General features: G+C 41.6%; 1 protein-coding gene across 4 annotated transcripts in view; it reads left to right on the top strand.

Moving 5' to 3' along the window:
- Positions 1-25,308, top strand: part of cdk14 (cyclin dependent kinase 14) — a 300,539-nt gene that overhangs the window by 116,518 nt on the left and 158,713 nt on the right. For all 4 annotated transcript variants that reach the window (XM_074682607.1, XM_074682608.1, XM_074682609.1 and 1 more), the window contains one exon: positions 20,224-20,347. In XM_074682607.1, the coding sequence (XP_074538708.1) occupies positions 20,224-20,347 (124 nt within the window). The remainder of the gene's footprint in view (positions 1-20,223; positions 20,348-25,308) is intronic.

The following is a 25,308-nucleotide window of genomic DNA, read 5'->3' on the forward strand; positions in this document are numbered from 1 at the left end:
AGCATTGAGTATTGGCCGATACCGATATTAATCCGATACAATATCAGCATTAAACATGCATACTTTTATTACTTATTTTGTAGTATTTCTGTCATGTTAGAAAAGGCTTGATTAAGTGATATTATTCAAACAAAGAACAGTAGTCAGCAACAGTAGGTATGAGGAAAAACGGACCCATTTATTATTAACCAATGGGTAACAGAAACTGCTTATATCGGGGATTTTAGATGCATTCCGATACGATACCGATACTTGTTTTTTTGCTGATATTGGACAGATGTCAATATCGGACTGGGACACCTTTATCACTAATATAAGGTCATGAATCACCTTTTACAACCAAAGTGGGTCCAGGATTGTATGTTTCACCCATTATTGTGGATAAAAAAGAAATACAACAAAAATATTAGAAATATTTACAGAGACAGATCATGTTTAAACCGTTTGCCACATTTCTTTGTTGATGACCTCGAGATGACTAAACCAGTATGACAGCGATATCAGAAGAGGCAGGTTCATTTAGGAGCATAGGTAATCTAATTTTGTACAGATCAATTTAAATGAATATCTGAGTATCTTTGTCAGCTTTTTGATTGGTCCATCAGTGTTTACTCAGAGCAGGGGGTCACTGGTATCTAGTAAGACCATTTTGAGGGTCAGGGGCTGAAAGGTTGAGGACCCTCCTGACTATTTTTCATTTGTAATCAGAAAATGCAACCTGCTTTTAGGACATAACAGACAATGTAACACCATCTAAAGAACTTGTCTTTCTTCCAGGGGGGCATTTAAGCGTACCTCCAGCGTACGCGTTTCCACCAAGTGGTCCAGAATAGATCACTTTGGTACAGGTTGGATCAATAGAGCTGATCCTATTGGTGTTTCCACTGTGCCTTTCTTGGTCGGTGGTGTGTAAGCCAGATGCAGATAGCCCTGTCAGCTATGTAACAGCCTGATGGCATAGCAGTGCGACAAAGTGTACCCTGTGAATAAATCCAGCAAAGAAGAAAAACATGACACGGTTTGGTTTCAACAGCAGTTTCACGCTGTTTGGTGATGCTATTTTCCAAACACAAAGAAAGTTCTCTTCAGGAAGAAGACTGGAGATTTAAACATGGCGGAGTTAAGTGTTGTTCTTTATCACCACTATGGAAAAGGAAGTGATGATTCTTCTGACCAATCAACATACTGCAGTGTTTCTAGCTCCACCTTCTGGGGTCGGATCAGTATGTCTGACACCCCAACAGAAGGGTGCCAAAACTTGCAATGGTACGGGTCGGTTATTTGGGGACAGGTCCCAGTTTTAATCAAAAGAAATGTCGCGTACAGAGACTAACAGAACTGAAACACTCGGTGAAGACAGGGCTGTAGTGTTCATCCCTGTTTTAGAGTTTTTCCTCTACCTTTACAGTCTAGCCAAGTATTTCTTTGCATCTTTTCAAAATAAAAGCACTCACTAGCCACGTTTACATGGACCCAAATATTCTGTTTACATTCAGTTTATTTGCTCAAACGGAAAGAATTTAACCTTTGTACACACCTCATTCTGAAAGAAAAGTGCCAATCAGAATGGCCATTTAATCGGTTTCACAGGGGTGGAATATTCCTTTCCCCAAACCGATTGAGGTATCATGTATCCACTCAGACGGAAAGTTGTCAGAGTGCGTTCTTTCAGCTTACGTCAGATATGACGTAAGACGCAACTAGAGACGTTCCTCAACTTTAAAAATGGTGGCGAGCCGTCAGCACTGGACTGCTGCGGAAAGTTTGTTTTTGATCCAAACTTTCAAGAACTGAACATAATTTCAAGACTGGACGGACGACAAACTCACAATACGGAGTATTGCAACACCGTGATAAACAAACTGTCGTCCTCCAGCTTTAATAAATCACGTGATGTTTACGTTTTTCTGCGCATGCCCCATTGACTATTCTGTTTGATTACAGCAGTGCATGTAGACCAGAGATTGGAATATTCCTTTCCATGTATACTATTGTTTTCAGAAAAGTAATTCGGAAAGATTCAATTCGGAAAGACGAAAAACTCCTCATGTAACCGTGGCTACTGCTGTGTTGTCAAAACAGGCCATGAAGTGAGTAAAAAAGACTGGGATAACTTTTCCTGAAGTTTGAACAAAACCCTCTAGGTGTCTGACATCCTTAAAAAAACTTGTGATGAAATGGAAGAGTATACCAAGCACTGCGAATCGCGTCATATTAAAAGCTGAGAGGTTCCACCCCAAACGTGGACAGATGTCTGGCGCCACCTGGCTGTAAACGAAGCTAACGAACTGTTAGCTGATAGACTCTGTTTTCTTGTTTCACTGTGACTCCTTAACGTTGTAGCTTCACAGCGTCTGGGACGTTAACCAGCTGTTAGAGTGCTGAAGAACGTGGTCGTGGTGTGACAGACTGTTTCTCTCCTATGATTGTGCAGCCGTGTGTTTCCTGTCTGCTGAAGGTGTTTGCTCTGTTAATAAACAGGTATAAACAAACGCTGATGGAGTGAATGAGGCCGTGTGCTGTTGATGGGGGTGTTGGGATGTTCTGTCATGCAGGAAGGTGACAGTTCAGACTCTATCTGTTATGTAACAGCTCGTACCTTTTGCCACCGAGGATTTACATAAGTAATATGTCTTTTTTTTTTTTTTTCCAGCTGACAGCAGCCCGACTGAAATTCACATGAATAATTTAGGATTACTCTGAGGGAGCGCAGCGAGGTGTTGCTTGGCTCAAGCTGACTTTGTTACTGGCTGCCGAGACGCCTGGGTTGTGATTTCTTATCTGTGGATTTGTTCCTGTGCAGTCATGTAAGAAAGTCTGCTCTGGATTTAATGAGTGTGAGGACAAAGCTTTGGTTTATCCATCACAGCGAGGATGATGACTGCTCTATTATTTTGCTGTTATTTAGAAAATCACAGAGTAAATCTGACACACAGGAGCATTCAATTATCTCTGCTTGCTGTGATTTTAATTTGTAAAGTAGTTCACTGTACCATGTAATGTAAGAGACATCCCACCTGCTCAGATATCAATTAACACTGACTTTAGTTAAGAGCGCTGACGGTAATGGACTCTTGTTTGGGATAATTATCATCAGCCTGACAGAGTTGAGCAGATTACCATGTGCAGCACAGACTGAGGGCGTGCTCCACGTGCACCTGCAGTTTATAGGTGTCACAGAAGCAGCTCTGTGCTCTGGTTTCATTAAAAACGACTCTGAAAAGCGATGCAGTGCAAGTTTATTTATACTGCACCTTTCAGAGATGAAGGAATAGGAAGTGCTTGTTGAGGGCAGGGTGAAGCAAGTTTATTTTTAAAGCTCTAGTTCTACAGAGAGTGATCCAAAGAGTTTCAGACAAACCAACGTCAGAGGATTCAAGAAAATATGACATTCAGAATATACAAGAGCTTAAAGAGGGGGTATTCTGCTTTTTCATTGTTTTAAACATGGATCTAAAGAACCAAAGCTGGATGTTCAGACTGAGCGCGTGCAGATTTTCAAACCTCTACATGTTCATATGTTGGAGGAATCCCTGAATCTGTCAGTAAGCAGATGGAAACACTTCGCTCCAAAGTTAGCACCAGATTTTTATGAGACTTAGGGCGTATTCAGACCTGGACTGTTTGGTCCACTTTAAACAGACCAGGGTTCGTTTCCCACGATTTTCCATGCAGGTGTGAATAGACACAAACGAATCCTGGTGTGGACCAAACAACCGGACCAAGACCCACTTTTTGAGGTGGTCTCGGTCCGCTTCCAAACGAACTCTGGTGCGGTTCGTGGTTCTCCGGTGCAGGTCTGAATACAAACCAAGGTCCATCCAAACTAACTACAGGATACATGTGCCTTTTGGCCTATAAAGCCACCGTAACCTAACCGTCTTTGGTTCATACCTGATCCTCTGTCTTCTGTTTAGCCACGCTGTTGCTAGCATGTTATGGGTCAGGACACACAGAGCATAGCGTCTCCTTGCTGCGCGCATTCGTCTTCACTGTTCCTAAATTGTAAACGGTGTTGTTAAGCCTGCTTTGAAGGAGCTGCTCTTGAAACTGAAAATGATTTTGCAGCTCTAATGAGAGCACAAACACACGTTTACCCCCATTTCCGGGTCTGTATTCTGTGTGCCGCCCTTTGTCAGTGCTGTCCAATGAGAGCACTGATCGTCACACACGTGGATGTGTTTACAGAATATAGTCCACTTGCAAAAAGTACAATCTGAATACGAACCGCACCAAACAAAAAAAAATAAAGTCCGCTTTTGGTCCGGACCAAACAAGTGGACCAAAGGACTTTTCTGGTCTGAATACGGCCTTATTAAATGACAAGGTCATAACATAAGAATCTCCTGACTGGTTCACACTGAATGTGTAGGCCTCAAACACTAAGGTCTGCCAATAGACCCTGATAGGTCTCCAGAGGACTGGCCAATTAGAGGGAAGGGGGACAGTGAGGAGCAGGGAGCCTTAAAGAGGCAGCTGCTAAAACAAAGTTTCAAACAGAGGGTAAAATAAGAGTCTGCTAAAACACCGGGGAGAGAAAATGTGATTTTTTTTTTTAGCTAAAAGTCATATAAAACTTCCACAGTAGGATAGTAGAAAGACTGAAAAACAGCACAATACCCCAATTTAAAATAAAGAAAAATGTTGAAATAAAAGATTAAAACAACAACAACAACAAAAAAAAACTGACAAAAGCTGAACTCTCAATCAAAACAAATAAGATCCAAAATCTGGGAAATTACTGTAATCAGTCTAATCTGAATACCTCTTAGTATTAAGGTCTTTGCACACAGAAGACGTTTTTTTCAGATGTCTTTTTTGGATCCGTAAAAAAAAAAAAAAAAGTCCCTCACAGACACCTTGCTCACTGAATCTGTGACCAGCACAGCACGTTTAGCACTCAGGGTGATGAACTTTTTTAATTTTCAAAAGCACAACTCAAGACTTACGGACATGTTTGAGTGTCAGCCATGTGAAGTTTGCTACGATTCAATTAAGAGCCGAACATAAGCACCATAAAGGGAGTTAATGTCTGTTATGAGTGTGTTTTATGACTGACTGAGAGGAAGTGCAGTCACTCAACCATCCCCCTATTTACTAATCAGCAACATAAAAGCTATTAGTGACTCGACTGGTGCTACATCAAATTAACATCTGGAGAGGAGCACTCAGACGCTCTCTGCTAATGTCATTATTGGTCGACAACCACAGAGCTCTGTGTGTGTGTGTGTGTGTGTGTGTGTGTGTGTGTGTGTGTGTGTGTGTGGGTGGAGGGTTAAAGTGAACTTTCTGCTTGAACTGGGGTAAATCTGTCAGAATATTCTGCAGCATCATTAACTTTTCCGCGCCCATGTTCTTCTGTTCTTCACCGCAGTTTAATATCAGCGCGCAGTCATTGAGCACTGTGAGCATGACCTCATCCGGCGGCTGCTGAAGCGCTCCTCTTATTGGATCTCTTATTGGATTATATGCAGTCAGCTGAAGGGTCGTGTCTCAGTGACATCTCCATGGATCAATTGGAAGCTGACACCCACAAACCGTGTCTACAAGCCAAAGTACAGCCAGCGTTTGCTCTCACAATTCAATTACAAGGGAAGCTGCTGATGGTACATTAGTGATTAGAGCCACACAGATATCAAGAGCAGGTCAACACAGCAGGCACAGGACACATGGACACTTCAGGATCACACAGATGAGCCAACGACTTTCACTTCAGGAGATCAGTCTCTGATTAAATGTTACATCAAAGCAAATAAAGAGAGAAATGGTTGAACTTGTACAGTAAGAATTGTAGTTTCGATCTGTTGGAGCTTTTAGATTTGATAAGAAGAGGTGAAATTTACACATTTCCATTTGCTTCAATGAATTTCTAATGTTTTTGAGTGTTTCCTGGCCTTTATTGGGAGGATTAGACAGTGGACAACTCACCTTCCTCGTCTCTGCCCCAGCCAGTACCTTCACAGTTTGTCCCTGTCACGTTCTGCTTCTTTCCTTCATGGGGGCTGGCTGTGGTCTCTGTTGCACATCGAGAGGCCTCCTTCTTTCTGGAGTTGCTGTTAAGCAGTTTCACAGCAAACTCTGCTCCTTCAGAGACTTTGAACACTGTTTGTTTTGATCTGCTGCTGAACTTTATAATTTACTGACTGTTTTTCCAAGCTCCTGTGTTTCATTTGGAACCACAGTATGTAAGTGTTAAAAATAGCACAATGCAAAATGTTATAAATTGAACAATATATCAATACAACTGAGGCAGCAATGACAGAAAATCAAATGGTTAATTTGATAACTAACTCACAGCAGGGAAGTTCTTTCAATGTGGCGTTGGAGTCCAGTGTTAGCTCCGTTAGCCATATCTGTGAATAGCATGATGCTACTCTTCCTTCTGGTATTCCCTCTGTCGCTGGGTTAGCACAGCTAGCTTGTCCATCTTATTGGAGAGATCTTGCGTTCCCAATAACCACTGATGAAAGGACAGGATGATGTTGTCTCTTCTTAGCTCACACCTGAGAACCAGCACGTTGTCCTCACCTCCTCCTTCTCACCTTGTGGGAAATCACCAACTAGCATTGACATGCTACAGGCTGCTAACAGCTGATTTTACCTGTAAACAATGTGGCCATGGTTACATTTGGGATCTCCAGACAAACATAGGAGAAAAGTAGTAGAAATATCACTGACAAAACCTCTGCTGCTGCAACAGGCAGCCACAACCAACAGGGCGGCGCCTAGCATTATATAGATAAATAGGGGGGATGGTTGGGTGATTAGCCTCTTCGTGCAATCCCACAGCTGGGGGGCGCTGGTCTCCAGCACCATTATTATTCCATCATTAAGGTCTTGGACTGAGAAGTTTGGGAAACCCTGGACAGAGGATGTGTGTATACCTGCAGAGAGTGTGCTGACTGTATTTTCTAACTTTCTTTCTCATGGAGTCATTTCATGGACATCAGTCATTGGTCAGAGCCACAGAGCTCCCAGCAATGGTCCTTGGGTTGAGATGTTTTGAAAGCACAGAGCCAGATGAAATTATTCCCTCTCTCTTCTAACCTTCCTGTCTACCTACTACACATGTAAAATGAAGCATGTTTTTATTTATTTATGTTATTATTAGGTGTAAAAGGACACAGGACACATTAGTTTTCGAGGATATGTGATGATGAGAGATGGCAGTGTGGTGGCTGTGACAGAGGGAGATGCAGAGAGACACGCGGCAGGCAGGAAGAACCACAACCTCAGCTACAAACAAACAAAACCTGGCGCTGTCCTGCATCTTTTGTGGATATGTGTTGGTATTTACACAGTATTTTATTCCCACACACTGATTCTGCCTCCCCCTGTTACAGCAGCTCTACCCAATAATGCAGAATGTGTCATATTTGTAACGTGACTTTCAAAGACCTCTGGCTCATCAATATCATAAATAGTTTTCTTAATAATCTGTAAGAAAAAAATGCTTTCTGCCCCCTTGAGGATTATCGTTCCACTACAGACAACTGAAGTTGTGTTTCTGCCCTGCTGTCATGAAATCATCTATAAACTTTTTCTTTATTTTTTTTCTCTGGAAAATCATTAGTAATTTTCAAGAAGTTTCAGCAAGAATATGGTCTAAATTGTTACTTATTTTAAAATAGTTTTTCAGGGGTGCCAATGGCCTGGCAGTTTAGGTTGCGCCCTATGAGCTTTGCAGCGTTGCCCAAGTTTGAATCCAGCCTGTGGCCTATCTCCTGCATGGCAATTTCCACTCTCACCCCCTTTCTTACTCTATCCACAGTCCTCTTCTATCTCATTAAAGGCATGAAAAGCCGAAAGAGAAAACCTAAAAAAAAAAAAAAAAAAAAAAGGAAAAGAAAAAACGTCAAGAATGTATATTTACCAAAAAAGTTTCCGTAACCACCAAATCAATCAAATGTAATACAAACAATGTACCAGGAAAAAAACCCCAGATATATATGTTTTATTATTATTGTTTGTTTTATTTTATTTTATTTTATCTTATTTTATTTATTTATTTGGGGGGGGTACATGGGTTAATACATCTGGAAAATTTAAAAAAAATCTGACTTTTTGATTAATGAATTACATTTTAATAAGTCAGTCTTTTTTTAATGGTTAAGAATGAGAATGTGAAAATCGATTGTATCTCAAAATGACTGACCCTAAGGTTCTTAGGCACTGAAGAATGAAAAGTATCAACAGCTCTGACAATACTCTATATGTGGGGTGTGCAATTTAACATTTATTTTACTTATTTAGCATCAAATCAGCAAAAACTTAGGCGAAACAAGTTCTTCGGACTTGGAAATGTGTGATATTATTTATAGATATTTCAAAATTCCCCAACAAGGAACGATGCGTCAACCTCTGACACTCCCATTTTTCACAGGCAAACACCTGACACAGATTAATGATCCTGACAGTCATTTGTTTCAGCTAGTTCAGTAAAATGAGACAGAAAAAGAGACATACATACAGACAAACAGATGGACAGCACAGCACCCATAGCAGTGTAACAGGGATAGTGTTAATTACAGTAGTCGCAGGAATCAAGCTTTCTTCCCAGAACATGTTTGATAAAAGAACAGAAAAAGTCCAGATGAGCTGCACTGATGAGTTTTACAGACCGAGAGATGGAAAAAGAGAGGAGAGCATGGTGTGTCATATCCTCCAGCAGTCTGAGCCTGTAGCAGCACAGACCAGGGCTGAATCCCATAAACACTGCCATATTGGACAGACGTCTCAAAGCTTTGATTGAGCTCAGAGGTTAGAGGAGAGGGGAGACTGATCTGAGGAGGGATCAGTGAGAGCAGAAAGTCTTTTCACTGACAGACACACCCCTGTATGGAATATCACTCTCTGATTGGACGCTGCGGCAGCTCAGACTGCTCTGAAACTTCACATCAGCAGAGTTTAACGGGAGAGAAAAGATGAGCTGAAACAGTCACTGAGGATGGTTCAGAAACAGGTCATAAAGCTGGGATTAAAAAAAGGGTTTGATAAGGATCAATACCCAGCTTATGAAACTGTTTAACAAAAGAATTTTAAGGCTCAGTGAAAAATAAATATTCATCATCATGTATGTCGGTCATTTTCCGGTTGATTCTCTTTTTCATTATGATAAGAATTCTAGTCTTTTGGAAAAAAAAATCACTTGTTCCATTTCTTTAAGAGTTCTTAAAGTTTCATTTATGAGCATTTCATTTCTTTCATCCCACCATCATCTCTGATGGAATAGAGAGGCTAAGCTAGAATTTAGTGTTTGCTGTAACTAAAGGAAGAAGTATGAACTTCTAAGAACGGTAGTGCCTGGTGGCGTGTTCGAAAAGTCATTGACCCTAAGGTTTAAAACTCATTAACACAAATATCCAAACAGCCAATCACATGACATGGTACACCCTTGGACACAGTAATACCCTGGTCGCTCCTCGTCACCCCGGCTCTAACAGGCTGATGTCGCTTATTGTGGCTTATTGTGAGCGTCGTTACGCCAACAAGCAGGAAACAGAGCCAGACTTTATCTCTGCAGAGACGACTGGTCGACATCGAAGCTGTGTTGTTGGTGTTGTTTTATGGTGTGTGTCGTGGTGTTTCAGTGGTCCTATATTTACACACAGAGACCCCGCAGTGCGACACAGCTGCTCATTAAAACATAAGCCAAAGACAATTTGGGGCATTGCTGGAACTTTACAGTCCTCTGCGGCCACACTGCAGGTTGATACGTCTCCTGATTCAGACTATTACAGAGAGCGCTGTACAGATGCTTAGTGGGAAAGATTAGGGCTGCCTCCACGCCTGCTGGCAGATGGTGGAGCCTTTTCACTCCATTTAACGCTGCTTCGCTTTAGCTCCCCTTCACTGAGCGTCACCACTTTTACTCATTTCAGCAAAACACTGCTTCAGAGGTTTGTCCATGATCACAACCCACGACACATCAGACGTCTGATGGACGTGCAGATCAAGTTTCAATCATGTCTGCTGGTCTAAGACCAACTCTGGACGTCTACACAATGTTCATATTAGGTCCACTATCTGGACTTCTAACCATGATCCCACTTGGACGTATATGAACGTAATTTGCAATTCAACTTTTTGGACATGAAGTGGACGTCTGAGCAGGAGTGAGTGAGTGAGTGAGCCCACTGAGCAAGGAAACATTCAAAGGATGTCCTTTCAGCATCACTTTTCAACAAAGATTTAAAAGATTTAAAATGCAAACAGCAATCTCAGCAGGATGTGTTCAAGAAAGCCCCAAACAAAAACAATGCAGCAGTGAAAGCTAGCTTTATGTGGTTGAAGAAATTACCCATGCTGCAAAGTCTTTTTTCAGCGGGTGAAGCAGAAGTTGCATTTTTTTCACATTACATCGAGTTACATTTAGCTACATTTTATTTTGTATTACAGTTACATCTGGACCTGGATCTTTTTGAATCATAAATCTATAAATTAAGATCATAAGGTACATTTTATTAGTTGGCTCTCCAATCAAGACACCCACAAGAATTGTTTGGCCCTTATGGACTTTAACCTGTTATAAAATGTGAAAACATGGCATTCAAAATAACAATGTGATTTAAACAGAAAAAAATCTTTTTATTTACTTGTTTTCATCTTAATGACTGTTCGGCCCTACCAAGGCTGTCGATGAAATTTTACTTGAATATAAAAAAACTATTTCAGTGTGATGAGCATGCTTGAGATCTGGGATTGAATATTACAGTAAAGTTAGAAATGGGACTGTCACTGTTAAAAACTGTGCTCCTGCTCTGGTTGATGTAGTTTGGTGTCAGTCTGTTCGTACATGGGTGTCTTAATGGTTGTTAGTTTGGAGTATGCTCCAGATTAACATGGATTAAGACAAACCACCTTTCCTCTCGCTCTGTTTTCTGAGCTGTTTCACTTTGTTTTGGGGCCTGTGAAGCCATATGAACCCCAGTGTCCTGCTGTCACTTTGATTCATTGCTCCGCGCTCTGCTGCACATTGAATATCAGACAAAAGAGCCAAATTACACTCCATTCTTCTGATAGATAACACGCAGCCCGTACAATCCTCACATTTCTCATAATGCTTATCTTGATGGAGAGTTCTGCTCGCCTCTGGTGAGATGGCAATAAGTATTTCATCATTAGAAAAATGGCAGCGTGTTTATTGGTGCGCCGGTGATGGATGGTTGTTCGTGCAGTCCGGTCACTTCCTGGTGATAGATTATGTTAATGGCTGTTTTAACTAGGATCACACGCTTTGTTTCTCCTGCAGTTATGAACTAATAATGTATCATGATTAAGCTCTCATGCACACACACTGCAGGACTTTTTCTCTGTAATGAAGTAACTTTTCATTCTGATTTATGACGTGTTTTATTGTCCAATTCCACCGCTGCAGTCTGGTGAGACATTGCTGTATCTACTGCGAGTGTGTTTAAAACTTAAGGTCAACGTTGTTCTTTTCTGCTGCAGATAAAGTGAGGTGAGGAATGGTTGTTGGAGTGTATCCAGCAGTGAGATGTGTTTAAAAGTCCCCTGGCAGAGTACAAGAGAAGCAGCAATGAGAGAAGTAAGAAGTCAAAAGTACAAGACTATAAACTGAACTTGTGAAGGGCGGCTGAGTTGTTATGGGAAACATTACTTTATACTCAGAAAGTGTTAAAAATGCAGCCAGTGACAGCATGGGGTTAGATACCCCATCAGTTTTGTGTTCTGGCAGGATTTAACAGGTTTGAAAGTTTTATCATTAAAAAATGTCTAATTTCATTAGACTGACCGAGGGTTTCATGTCTTTCCCACACAGTTTCAGTTAAATGGAAAGTGTGCGACATGGACGTAAAGGACGTCCTTTCACCACCATTTCTGATTGTCTAACTTTGCTCTCCTGAAGGTGCAGACTGTAACCCAGATGACGATTTTTTCCAACATCTACTCAACATCTTTTTATGACGTCAATAGTAGCTCTGTATAAGAGCTACCCACTGAGCAAAGAGACTAGGCCTGGGTGATGCATTGATTATATCAGTTAATTAAAATTTTTCTTAGTGGACGATTTAAAAAATTTTAAATTTGAATTTTTCTCCCCTGCTATTGCGCACCTTCTGTACCGCATGGAGTGCTAACTTTGTATGTGTGCAGCATGATTGAACAGTTCACTGATGAAACAACAGAAACTAGAACGTCATAAAAATGTTCTTGTGCGTCTTTGACACCCAGCACCTTGACGGACACACGTTCCTTATGTCTGTGTCAACAGTCCTAAGAGTTTAATATAAACTAGACTACATATCAGTAAATGTTGAAACCCCTGTCCTTAAATACTCTGTTTTCTGTCACTTTTCAGGAGTTTGATTGAGATCTTTGACTGAAACACTTACAAAGCAGGGACCCTTTCAGGTTCACCTACAGATTATTGATGATGTGATTGACAGGTGTAAAACCTGCTGCTCTTCAAAGATGATTCTCTGATCATCTATAGATTTAGATAGAGAAGAAATATACTCAAGTTTTTGTCCGAACATCCCCACTCTATCGAAGAAAATCCCCTGTTTTTGGTGATATTGATGGATCATGATTTGTGAAAATAAACTGTGGGAAGGGAGACGGGAGGGAGACAGATGATCAACCAGTGCTGCTTGGACAGACATGACTGTGAAGGTGTTTGAATTTTACCTGGGGAAAGCTGAGTCCCGTCTTTCTCTGTATTTTCCTCCATTCCACCAACTGAGCCCTCTATTCAGCATAAATCCATCTGCTGACAAGCAGAGCAACATAATGAACCTGCAACAAGGTACGCTCTGACAAACAGGGGCGGACCAGACTTTTTAGACTGGGGTGCCCCAACCAGGGCACTGACTTATGCAGGGAGGCATACATTTTGTGTCCGGACTAGAATAAATAACATTTGTTTTTGCTCATTTGTTTGTATTAAAATTACAGATGAACAGGCTACAGCTTCAACATAAAATAAAACTAGATGAAAACAACACATTTTATAAAAAATACATTTAAAAGTAGAATAAAACTGAACAGTGCTGCAGTGAACCAGAAACAGTACTGTAAAAGCTTTTTAGCTGTATTTTTCAATTAAAATGTATTAAATGGTTCAGCTTTCACTGTGAAAGCAAACAATAATCCTCCTTTAAATATAAGTGAAGTTGTTTAAACAGAAGAAGAGCTGAAACTTTGATTACAGGAGTCACATAGTTTACTTTTATTATTTTTTGATAGAATTGAAACAAAACTGTTTTTGAGTTTTCTCTGTTATTTGTACTTACTGATTTTTTTTTTGCTAAAGGTGGGGAAAAAAAATCGTCAAAAATGTTAAATTGAATTTTTTGTGAAAAAAAAATTGGGATTTTATTTTTAGGCCATATCACCAAGCCCCAAAAGGAACAATCAAAAAAGCATCCTTTCATTGTCATTTTTGGACATTTTTTTTTTCCTACGTCAAACTTAAACTCATTGTAGAACAAGAACAAATCCATGAGCGAACACTTTTCTCCAAAAAAGAAATAAAGCTACAGAAAAATGAACCACTACAGGATAACACGTCACCATTTTGGAATGGAAAACTGAAATTTAAACAGAATAAAATTTTTATTCAAAACTATCCATCTATCTGTAAAAGGACCAAAGTGAGACGCCCAAAAGTGACTTCGAAAAAAAGGACGTCCTCTGAACGTCTATTTGTGCTGTTGTTTCATCCACTCACTCCTGCATTCGTCCTAAAAAAAGCCCAACTCACTCAAAGTTTGATCCTGACATCCACCTGATGTCCAAAAAGCCAACTTTTAAACTACATATTGAGTCCAAGGGTCATGGTGGGACATCCAAATAGTGGACCCAAATTGAACACTGTGTAGACGTCCAGACCATCCATCAGGTGACATTTCACTTTAACATCCTTTACTTCCAGTCCGTCTGAATCGGAGTCGATCAGACCTTCGTACCTCTGCTTAAGAACCTTGTAACCTTGAGAGCAGGATGCAGTTTTATTGTTGTTGTTTCCAAAGCAGTGGGTCTGAGTATCCTTCACAAACTGCTCCCAGCACTTCACTTTCTCTCACAGATTGGAATTGCAAATGGAAGTGAGCCGTTTCAGAGCAGAGAAATCGTCTTCTGAGAAGGGTTTGATGTTTGAATTGAAGAGCTGACTGAAGAGAATAAAAGAGTGTTTTTTCCTCTTTTTATTACCGTGCAGTTGCACTCCCAGCTAGGCGAGGGCTTTTCAGAGGTGTGTTTTGATATACATGAGTAAACACACATTTCCCATGCTAATTCTGTGCACCGTGGTTCATCTCTCACCCGCCGAGTGCAGGAATAGTAAACTGTTGACCCTGTGCCTCCAGATGCCAGACAGGGCCCGTGCCTGATTGGACTCCACGGTGCTTCAATCAGCCTAATTGGCCGAGACTTCGATATCAGCGAGAGGAATGAAACAAGAGGAGAATGCTGGAATTGGAATAAAACTGAACGCTAGATCGAGCCAGCCTCATTATTCGTTGATTGACACGTCTGCAGGGGGGGTGAAGAGCTGCCAGATCTCTGAAGGAAAACAAAACAAGTTTAAAGGCTTTCTGACTTTGTCTGCGTTTTAGGAAATAGTTGATATTTCCTTTTTTTGGAAGCAGATACATCTCATGCAGTATGCATGTGAGGAGAGGATGCAGCCTGGCTTTCTGAGCTCCTCAGGCAGGTGAATGAGCTGTGTTTAATTCCAGCAGAATGAAAGAGGGTTGTAAAAATGGAAATGAAGTGTTGTCTTTATTCATGTGATGTGTCAGCAAAAGTGTGTTCATGCATTTTTATGAATATGTCTGCTGTTGTTGTATTTAATGAAGGAATCTTTCAGTCTCTGGTGTCTTTTGCAAAATGTGAACATTTAAATTTAAATCAGATTCCAAACTAAAGGGAATTAAGTGATAAGAAGATGACATCTGAGTGATGAGTTGTAGTTTTACAGTAAACAAAGCATAGCTGCTGCTTTGGAAACTGGTTATGGTATTTTGTTGTTTGTGTAGAGGTGTTTTGGGGTATTTTAACTTTAATGGATAGGTCAGCTGAGGAGGGATGGGATGTGGGGTGGAGAAAGTCTGGGATGATGGCAAAGCATGGGGTCGTGACCATGAGCTGAACCAGTGGCCACTGTAACGAGGACTGAACCCCCCTTCAAAGGGAGTGGGCTCAGACCAGTGGACCAACCAGCGCCATGTTTCAGTAACAGAGTTAAAAAAGGAGAAGCGCTGCTGGACAGGAGAGATAAGCTTTTTTTTTTTTTTTTTGTCTTGTTAAGCCCTGTTACCGCCAAGCAGTCTGGTTCAGATCAGTATAGTTTGGTACGGGTTGGCTTGGTTAAGCCTGGTCCTGTTTGTGTTTTCACAGCCAACCATGCCATCTCGTAGTAGGCGACATGTTAGCTGTATGCTGACAGTCGCATCAGTTACATAATAGCATGACACCATAGCTGCGCGATGGGTATCTTTTATGTTTGAAACCATACGGTGCCAAATCCTAGTACCTGGCAATCGGTATCCATACTCATCAGTACCAATTTTCGGTACTTTTGTGTGTTTATGTGGCAAAAAATATCAGTTTAATATAAAATGTGAGTTATTTTCAATTTAACATATTGATTCTCCAGTATGTAAGCTTGTAATGCTGTGTTCATGTCTAGCATGGAAAATGGCCTACTCTTCCACTCCCTCATAGTCACAAGGATGCATTTAGGTACCTAAACATGATTGATTTTACATGAATCTGTACCTGGTACTTTTGACAGAATTTCGTCAGTACCTATAAAAGTACCTAATTCAGGACCCATCCCTGAGCATGATGCCGTGTGTCCCGCTAACAAATCCAGCGAAGAAGAAACATGTGTCACAGTAAACAAAGAGCAATGATAGAAGACATCCAGCAATTTGTCTTCTTTGTGATTAGCTTGTAGCTCTTTGATTCAAAGAACAATCCAGATTTCATTCAGAGGAGACTGTGAGCCACCAGGAGAAATATAGCAGCCACTGTCACACAGGAAGTGACCATTCTTTCCACCAATCAATGGTATGTAGTGTTGTAGCTCCACCTTTTGGGATCAGATTGGTCAAGTCTGGCACCCCTACAGAAGAGTCCCTAAAAGTGGGACGGCTTGTCTCGGTTTTTTGGGGGGTCTGTCCCAGGATTAGTCGGTCGAAACACCACAAAATAAGTAACCTGACACGCCAGATGGACAGTTTCATATATCTGCCACAGAATTATTTCACAAGTCTATCTGGTTAGCAGCTCTTCCGATTTGTTTTCAGGGGCGGGACTTTAAAAAAAAATCTGCAGCTGGTGATTGGACGACCGTTCTGATCAACACACTCACCACGGACCAATCCACATCAAGCCACGGTATGACGTAGCTTCTGTGAGCCGATGCCTCTAAGAAACAATAGATGAACAACTACTGAATCACGAGAAACAGCTGTGAAAAAGGCGTTAGACAACAGCTTCCGTTTTTATAAATTTAACTTAAGAATGAAAGGAACGCTGACAAGTACAAAAGTCTGCTGACGTCACGTCTGCTCCCACAGCTCCCGCCTCTCTTCCCTGATTGGGCCGGTTAGAATTTAGCCGAGTGAAATCGTTGGTCATTGGAGCCTGGCAAGATGGATCTGAAGGATTTCAGAAACTGAATCAGGCAGGTCTATCTGCTCTGCAAGGTTACAAAATAAGTGCCGTGCAGAGACGGACCGTATTGAACCGCTCAGTGTGTTTTAGACTCAACATAAGCCATATTCACCTGACAAGCCCAGAAAAATGCTCCATTTGAAGATACCATAGGACTTGGACCTGGATGACTTCTACTAAGAAAAATGAAAAAATCATTTTCTAGAAGTAATGTCAAATTTTAGAGGCTGAAAACAACCATCATTGCTATTTCCTGCCCATCCACCATGTTTGGAGCCACGTTTCACTACGCAAAATTTGGAAGTGGAGAAGCAGAAGAAGATCCTCTGCTGAAGAATGGGTTAGTGTGGTTAACCCCTTCATGCCTGTTGTTGCAAATTTGCGACAAACCCTGCCAGGTCTTTATGCAGCTGAGATGACCTTTGTATCTCATTATTACCTGTTGATTCATGTTCTGCACAAACCAAGGATTGTATCAAATGCCCCATGTCCCAATGAACTGGTGGGGGGGTGAACCTACTTTTTCTTTACACATCATATAACTTAATTATAACTATTGTATGTATAACTATTGTATATTAAAATTAACAATCTCCCCTCAATTTAGCATCTGTAAGAATGCAAAAAAACACAAAGACAATATTTGGATATAATTGTTACTACTGGCAGTAAGGGGTTAATGTGCTCCAGAGTGCACGCCACACACCGTAAGATCAGAAGAGAGAGAGCTTTTACGATCTATTTTTTAGTGTGTGTCCTTTAAATGTGTGAAGGTTTGACGAATCCTGTAATGTCTGCCAGCCAATGAGAACTTTGATCATTGAGATGTGATTGTGCGTAGACTCTTCAAACTCCTCTGGGTCAAAGTTAGCAGATTTGAGCCCTCCTTGTCCCCCTCCCCCTCTTCCTTCCTGCTGTCAGCAGTCCTGTCATGCTCCGTGCAATCGATTCACCGCCCTTCACAGAAAATGAACAGACAGCAGCAGCTCCACCCAGCCCCAGTCAGTCACACCTCCATACATATCTGAGGCTTCCTCTGTTCCTGAATTCACACTGGGACACCGAACTGCATTGATTAAGCATTGTGAAAAACATAGCTGATGCATTTTAAAGCAGAAAACCACAGAATGATTCAGTACCTCGGCAGCCAGCAGTTAATCAGCTGTTGTGTTTGAAGGATGCTCCGGCCCTTATGTTTGGTCTCTGTTCAATCATCCGAGTGGGGAAATGATGGCTTAGATATTGACTGCTGGCTCTGTATTGATTTTAGTGTCTGTGACTTTGTCAGAAAGGTTGTTATTAACATGTGAGGATCCTGCCTGTGTTCATGGTTTACAGAGTGACAGGGTCAGACTTTACTGAGCAGGTCACTGACCAGAGACTAAGTTTGAGCAGAGGGAGACGTCACTGTGAGGGCGCTCACTGCTCTGTTAAGTCAAAAGCGAGGAGACGTACACTCACTGGTCGCTTCCAACCCCCTTTTGGCCTTTGAAACGGCCTTGATTCTTGGAGTCATAGATTCAATGAGCTGCTGTTGGATTGGGATCTGGGAGGCCATTGATCAAGGTCTTTCTTTACTCGTTTTTATAATAGCAATAACACAAAGGCATTTACATTAGACATAAACACGTTTTCCACCCAGCCCTTCCAAAAAGAGACATCTGAGAAGAAACAAATGAACAATAATGATAATAGCCAGAAAGTTAGAAGATTTAAGTTTTACTAGCACAGACACACACACCCACACAAACATAGACAGAGGAGTCTTTAATTATACACATGCACTTGCATTGCACCCTAACATTTAGTTTCACCACGTTTATAGTTTCAGAGTGAGCAAAAAAAGTTTGCCAAGTGTTAGAAAACTCCTGACTGGACTCCTTTACAGCAAATCGAACCTTTTCCAGTTGGACATAGTACATGGCCTCACTCACCCAGTGTCCACACACAGTGTCCACACACAAGTGAAATTTGATCCTTCAACTTTAGTAATACCATCCTTCTAGCTATGAGAGTACAGAAAGCTACCATGTTGGCTTGTAGTTTAGTCAGGCTGGTGTCTCTTGAAGTCACCCAAACAGGGCCATGAGAGGACATGGCTTTGAGATCTGGGAGGCCTTTGGAGCACAGGGAACTCATTGCCACGTTCAAGAAAGCAGTTACAGTGTTATCCTGCTGGAAGTGTCAGGGTAACAGCTGATTGGATATTTGTCTTAACAAGCAGCTGAACAAAGGTACCTTATCAAGGGTCCACTCAACCTCTGCTGGACTACTAACCACCCTCACGTCATTTTTGTCTCAGTACCACGGGGGCCTGAGCCCTCGGCTTCTGCACCCAGAACTTTCTGTCCCCACACATGAGATGGACTCCATCACATCCTCCAACTCAAAACTGACCTCTTCAAAGTTGATGCTAGGCCTGCATAATGTATCGTTTGAACATCGCCATCGCAAAATGCGCATGAGCAATAGTCACATCGCGCATGTGGTGTGACTTTCGCATTTCCCCCATTTATTGGAGAAATGGAAATAAAGCAACTGAAATTGAAACCTATTCTATTTTGTACAGAGACATGCAATCTTCATCATTCACAGATAAACCCCCTTAGCCTGGATTAAACAGTATAATAGGAATACAATGGTATCATTGTGAGTCAACCAAATCCTTCCCGAACAGAGCTATTAAAGTCATCTGGTGAAAATTCTTCTATCTTTAATAATGCAATATATATATATCGCAAACCCCCCAAAAATCGCGTTGTCAGTTTTTTTTCCAATATTGTGCAACCCTAGGGGACGCTTTGCACTTCACATGGTTTTTTGGTTTCTGATCTGTTTTAATGATGGTTTACTATGCTTTTCCTTTTTTAATAAGGTCACCTCGGATGACTTGAAAATCATGTCCAAATTAAATGTTTTGTTATTAATATGTCTGTGACACATTTCTGCTGCTCACTTTGAAAGTGTTGCAGCAGTGAGCTGTAGAAAGCCAGAGAGCAGTTGTCAATGGACGTCCGCTTGCTCAGCTCGAAGTGAGGTCTCCACAAAAACTGCTCCCCCTGGTGACTGGCTGCAGTATAGGGTGAAAAATCCAGCTTTCCAGTCATTCCAGATGGGCTGTAGTCAAACTTAAAAAAATTGATACACCTAGTAGAAATGTTTCTCACATCCGATTGTTGTGGTGATTTGAAGATATTATTTGGCTGTCTTGTATCCAAGTCCTCTTTCTTTCTGAAAAGTTTTGTTTTCATTAGTTATACAAGGTTAAAAAACAAGGCTTCATGTAACGTTTAATGATGATTGACAGCTGCCGTTGTCGTGTATTTTTTTCAGGGATTGTAAAATATGTCGGGAGGTGGAGTCAAGAAGTGATTCGACTCTCGAAAGAAAAAAAATAATGATTATTTTTGTCACCCAGCTCCACTCAGATTCTCCCAGAATCCCTCATCGTCTCTACTGCGCAGACTCTGGCTCCAAATGATAAATTGCGGAGCCACGCTGTCCACTCTATATAAAGCCTATGATTTCATTGTAGTTTTTAAGAGTATGAACCCATGTCCCCCATGTGTCTTCCAGCTGTTCCTGTACCAGTTACTGAGAGGTCTGTCCTACATCCACCAGAGGTACATCCTTCACCGCGACCTGAAACCACAAAACCTGCTCATCAGTGACACTGGGGAGCTCAAGCTGGCTGACTTTGGTGAGTCTGACACACACTGATGCTTCAGTGAGACAGGAATCTGCGAAACCTGGAGGTTCCTGTGAAGAGCTCTTGTGGCACTTGATATAGCATGATGAATTCACAGGCACTGTCATCTGTCAGAACCAGATCAACTTTGTACATTAGATGTACCATTAATGTGTTTAATGTTTTTAACTAAGATTCAGTTAGAATGAGATGCTATAAATATTGGCTGAGTGTGTCTTGTGTCTGCCTCTGAGTGTGTGTGTGTTATTTTGTGTGCGTGCGTGCATTGAAAACCCTCCTGAAGTGGCACCATATGGCTTGGATCCATGCTCAGTAAACACTGACTACATGGTCTGTCTGGCATCCCGGGGGGCAGACAAACTGCCCAACTACCCAGCCTTCTGTACCTCCAACCCCTCCATCCATCCATAAATCTATCCATCCATCAAACCACCCATTCATCCATCAATCCATCCATCTCTTCCACTCCTTATTCTCTTATCCACCAAATCTCTTGATCCCTCATCCCTTCTTTCCCCTGGACCATCCCTCTCCTCCAGCCCTCCATCCCTCTGCCCAGACAGATGGGGAGGACAAAATGTGGCAGCTCTATCAATAATGCAAACCTCGTATTAGTGCAGAAACATTACTGCAAGGGAAATGAGGGGAAGGAGGAAATAATGGACAAAATACCAAATGAGCAGGGATGAAAAATCCCCGGCCTATTAGTCTGTTGCTGGAGCTGTGCTCATCGACAAACATGCACAAAAACACAGAATCTGTCTTTGCCTCGGGGATGCCAGATGAGGAAGGTGAAGGCTGTTTGAGCGTGAATGTGGTGTGTGTGTTTGTGTGTGTGTGTGATGCTGTGTGGCCGCCAGGGCTCCCTGTGGTCCTCTGCGTTGGCAGCAGGAATACTAACGGCCGACAGCTGAGGCCTGTGGCTCTAGACGGGGTAATCGAGGGAGATGGAGGCGGAGAGTCAACAAAGGCGGGGCTGAGAGCTACAAAGAGAGGGGCAAGACCACTTAGCAGGGACAAGGCTGTCTGGTGATGGGATGGAGGGCACGGAGAGGGATCCAGAACAGACCGCTGTGGTGAATAGAAAATGTTAAATGAAGCTATAATGAGAATGTCATGTTACGCACAAGGAATGGTTTGCTTCTGTCCTTCACTGAAACATCTGATACACGGCAAAAAGTCCAAGAGACAGTTTTCCTGCTCTTTCTAGAAAAACATTTCTTTAAAATCTTAATTAAATCTCAATTCAGCTGGCAGGTCCAGAAAAATATTTTTTAGAAAGATATTTCAGGTGTGAACAAGGTCTGAATTGCTTGCACAGAGGGGAAAAAATAAAAGTTAATGGGAAAAAAGAAAAAAAAATATATTTTAAGTTTCTTAAATTGAGACTTAGTTTTCATTTCAAGACACAGACATTTCATTTTTTTTCTAACTGCACTGTTTACTCTTTAGGGTCTTTGTTGTCTCTGGACTATTCAGGTGACTGGCCCGTATTAAAACTAAGATAGGACATTTTTTTATGAGAAATTAGATGAAAACACTTGCTTAGTTGAGTTTTTGTGGCCTTTAAGTCTCGTTTTTCATTGTTCGTTTGGTTTAAAATTCAAATAAAAGGAAATGTGTGAATGCAAGATTTCAACTGGTGTGATCAGCTGTGTTTCTGGAAGAGGAGAAATTAGAGTTCCCATATTTATGATTGAACATAGATATAAAGTTACAGAGCTGGATGTTCAGACTGAGCATGTGCTGATTTTTAACCTCTACATATTCACATGTTGTAGATATCCCTGAATCTGTCTATGAACTGATCAAAACACTCTGCTCTGAAAATGGCATCAGATCTTCACAAGACTGGCCAATGACACTATCTGATAAATAGCAAATCTGCTCATAGTTCTGCCCCCTGCAGACCAATCAGAGGGAAGGGGGGGTTGTTGAGCAGGGAGCCTTAAAAAGACAACAGCTAATTCGTAGGGCTGCTTAAGGGATAGTACAAAACCTGGAAAAATAAAGAATAAATAAACAAAAAAGCCTTCTCTTACCTTATTTCCACCAGTGCTCATTCGCCAAATGTCAAAGGTACCCATCCCTACATCCTATTATGTTAATAAGCTAATCAACACAAGACTGTTTAGTCTGTTGAATGAAATAACAAGGTATAGGCCTGAAGAGATTGCTGCTCCAATTTTGCCTCCAGCTCAGGTTTTGAATGTGGAAACTCCAACAAAAAACAGACGACTTGCTCAGCCATTTTAATTTTGACTGTTTATCACTGCTGATTGTCGGTCAATGTAGCCCTGCCACTGGCCCCTGATGTGGTCAGTGCTTAGCTCTGGCCCAGCGAAGAGTTGGTGCTTGTTAAACACTAGTTTTTAGCACCTGGAGCCAGAGCTTTGTCAGTTGAAATACAAAGAACCAGAGCTAAGTTAGGCACTGTCCTGGAACTAACACAAGCTCAGTCCAAAAGGGCTTTGGTTAGGGGTAGGGATGGGTACCGAATTAGGTACTTTTATAGGTACCGTCCGAATTCTGTCAAAAGTTCTGGGTACCGATTCATGTAAGTTCAAAAGGTACCATGTTTAGGTACCTAAACGTATCCTTGTGACTGTGAGGGAGTGGAAGAGTTGGCGATTTTCCACACTGAACACGAACACAGCATTACAAGGTTATATGTTGAAGAGTACATATGTCAAATTGAAAATAATTTAAATTTTATTATTAAAAAAAGTTTATATTTTTTACCACACAAACACACAAAAGTACCGAAAATTGGTACCGCTGAGTACCGATACCGATTGCCAGGTACCGGGTATTGGTACCGTATCGTTTCAAACGTGGAAGATACCCACCCTAGTCAGGGGTCTTTGTAAATTTTATAAAAACAATGTTTTTAAATCAATGCTTATAAGAGGAACACACCTTTTGATCTAAGGCTTTGGAAATGCCACATTCTATGCATCATCAAGTCATATAGCAGCATCTATAGGCTCCTGTTTGCTTCAAAGTCCCATTCTCTGGGGAACTTGTGTCTCATGCTCTTAGATCAGAGCTCGGCTCCACATTGGCCCATTAACCAGATGGTTTTAAAGAGAATCAGAGCTGATTTAATGTGAAAGCCTGATCTACTGCATGGAGCGCTATGCATGCTGCTGGTTGTAGAGTCGATCCACCGGCTCGTCTCCGCTCCTCTGTGGCTTTACTCACTTTTTAATGAGCTGAACAAATAACCAGCACACAGATGAGCTTTGGAGCATCAGATGTTTCATAGCAAGGACACAGCTAATTGAGGCCAATGTAAGCTCTCTGTGTGTTTGTGTTTGAGTGTGTGTGATGAGTTATGTTTGTGTGGACTGTAACCCTGTGTGAACACATAAACTACCTACATAAAACAAAGCTAATACTGAGCTGCCATAAAGTGGACCAGCTCTAACGAACACCATTACTTAAGCTGTTGGCTAATTAAAACACAACAAGCCCTCAGACCCACACACTTACTCCAGCTAATGCCACCCACAGGACTGTTTCCTCAGATTGTGTTTGTAATGATGCTGTGCGGCGTGTGCTCATGATGTGTTCGTATGACACAAACATGAACACTTTACACTGTGGGGCTGTTGTAAATTGATCTGGTGTTGAAGCTCTCGGTTAGGTCAGGGAAAGGAGCTCAGGGTGCTTTGTTTATCTCGATTGTTGGAGGCATACTCCGTAGATGTGACAAACTTCTGGCCTGCATGGTTTGTCTTTTCCGTTTGCTGATCTGGTTTGTTTTCATGTGTAAGTGTTTCCTGTTGAGAAAAATCCCCCAGCTGTCTTTTAACAGCCAAGCATCACTCACTGTGGCTCTTTAAAATTGTAAACAGAAGCTGTTAGAGAGCTGTTACTCTCCTTTTCTAACGCCTAGCCAGCAGCAGTGGTCTCAGGTGTTAGGAATAAAACAGAAATATTCAATCTGTTTTCAGATGAGGCATCAGTGACAAATACAGTCTGTTCCAAAACACGCTGAAAGCTCCTCAGAGGAGCTCCAACCAGTTTTTCAAACAGTGAAATTTAAAACAGCACACAATCTTGCTGAAATCATGAGGTAATCGCATAAGGATCTCCTGATAAGTTCACGACGCATTAGAGGAGTGGGCCTTAAACACCAAGGTCTGTCCATAGCTCCACTTCTGAAAGAAACACCTATTTAAATCTTTTTTGGTCCAGTGGTTTATTTAAATTATACATTTTTCTTGTGACTAGAATAGGTTTTTGAAGTTTTTTTGTTTTTGTTGTTGCAAAATTCCCCCCATGAATATCTCCCCAGTGGACGAAGCACAGAGAAAGAAGGCAGCCTACCTGCGTTTGTGTATATTTGGCACGCCGCGTGCGGACTGATATACTAAGCGGCGAGAGCCTCGTAGCCAGCTGTAGCTCTGCTGTTTTGCGACGCGATGAGAACTAGAGCCTTATTTAGCGGTGTTTTTGTGTGAAAGTAACGCTCTGAAAATATTCTAAATTAAGCGTGAATGCAGACTAATATCAAATTTTTTCAGTGGGAGTCAGTTTATTTGTGTTTTTGGTCAAGTAAAATATGACCCCATCTGAGTGCAGAGGAAACCAGCAGAGGAGCAGGGAGGGGGTGTTTGGTGCGAGCGCTCTGGGCTTCTGCTGCACAAAATCACTGCTGTAGGGGTAATTTCTGCCCTAAACCTTGTGATAGGACCCAACTTGTTCCATCCCGGAGTAACACTTTAAAGAAACAGAAAAGAGGAGATTTAAAACGTTTAATGTAGTTAAAGAACTGAAGAGATCGAACAAATTAAATTTTCCTCTTGTCCTTTCAGGGCTGCCATACCTTATTGTAGAGGCCACTGAGACAGCCAATGAGCATCTGTCATATCTCTGAGCTTCCTGACTGAGTGAGCATGTTTGTGGTCTGGATCAATCTGCTGAGAGGCTGCTGGTGTTTGCTC

Source organism: Halichoeres trimaculatus, unplaced genomic scaffold (genome assembly GCF_033239565.1).
Source record: "Halichoeres trimaculatus isolate MK-OKI-2021-1 unplaced genomic scaffold, fHalTri1.1 fHalTri1_scaffold_12, whole genome shotgun sequence".
Classification (NCBI taxonomy): Eukaryota; Metazoa; Chordata; class Actinopteri; order Labriformes; family Labridae; genus Halichoeres; species Halichoeres trimaculatus.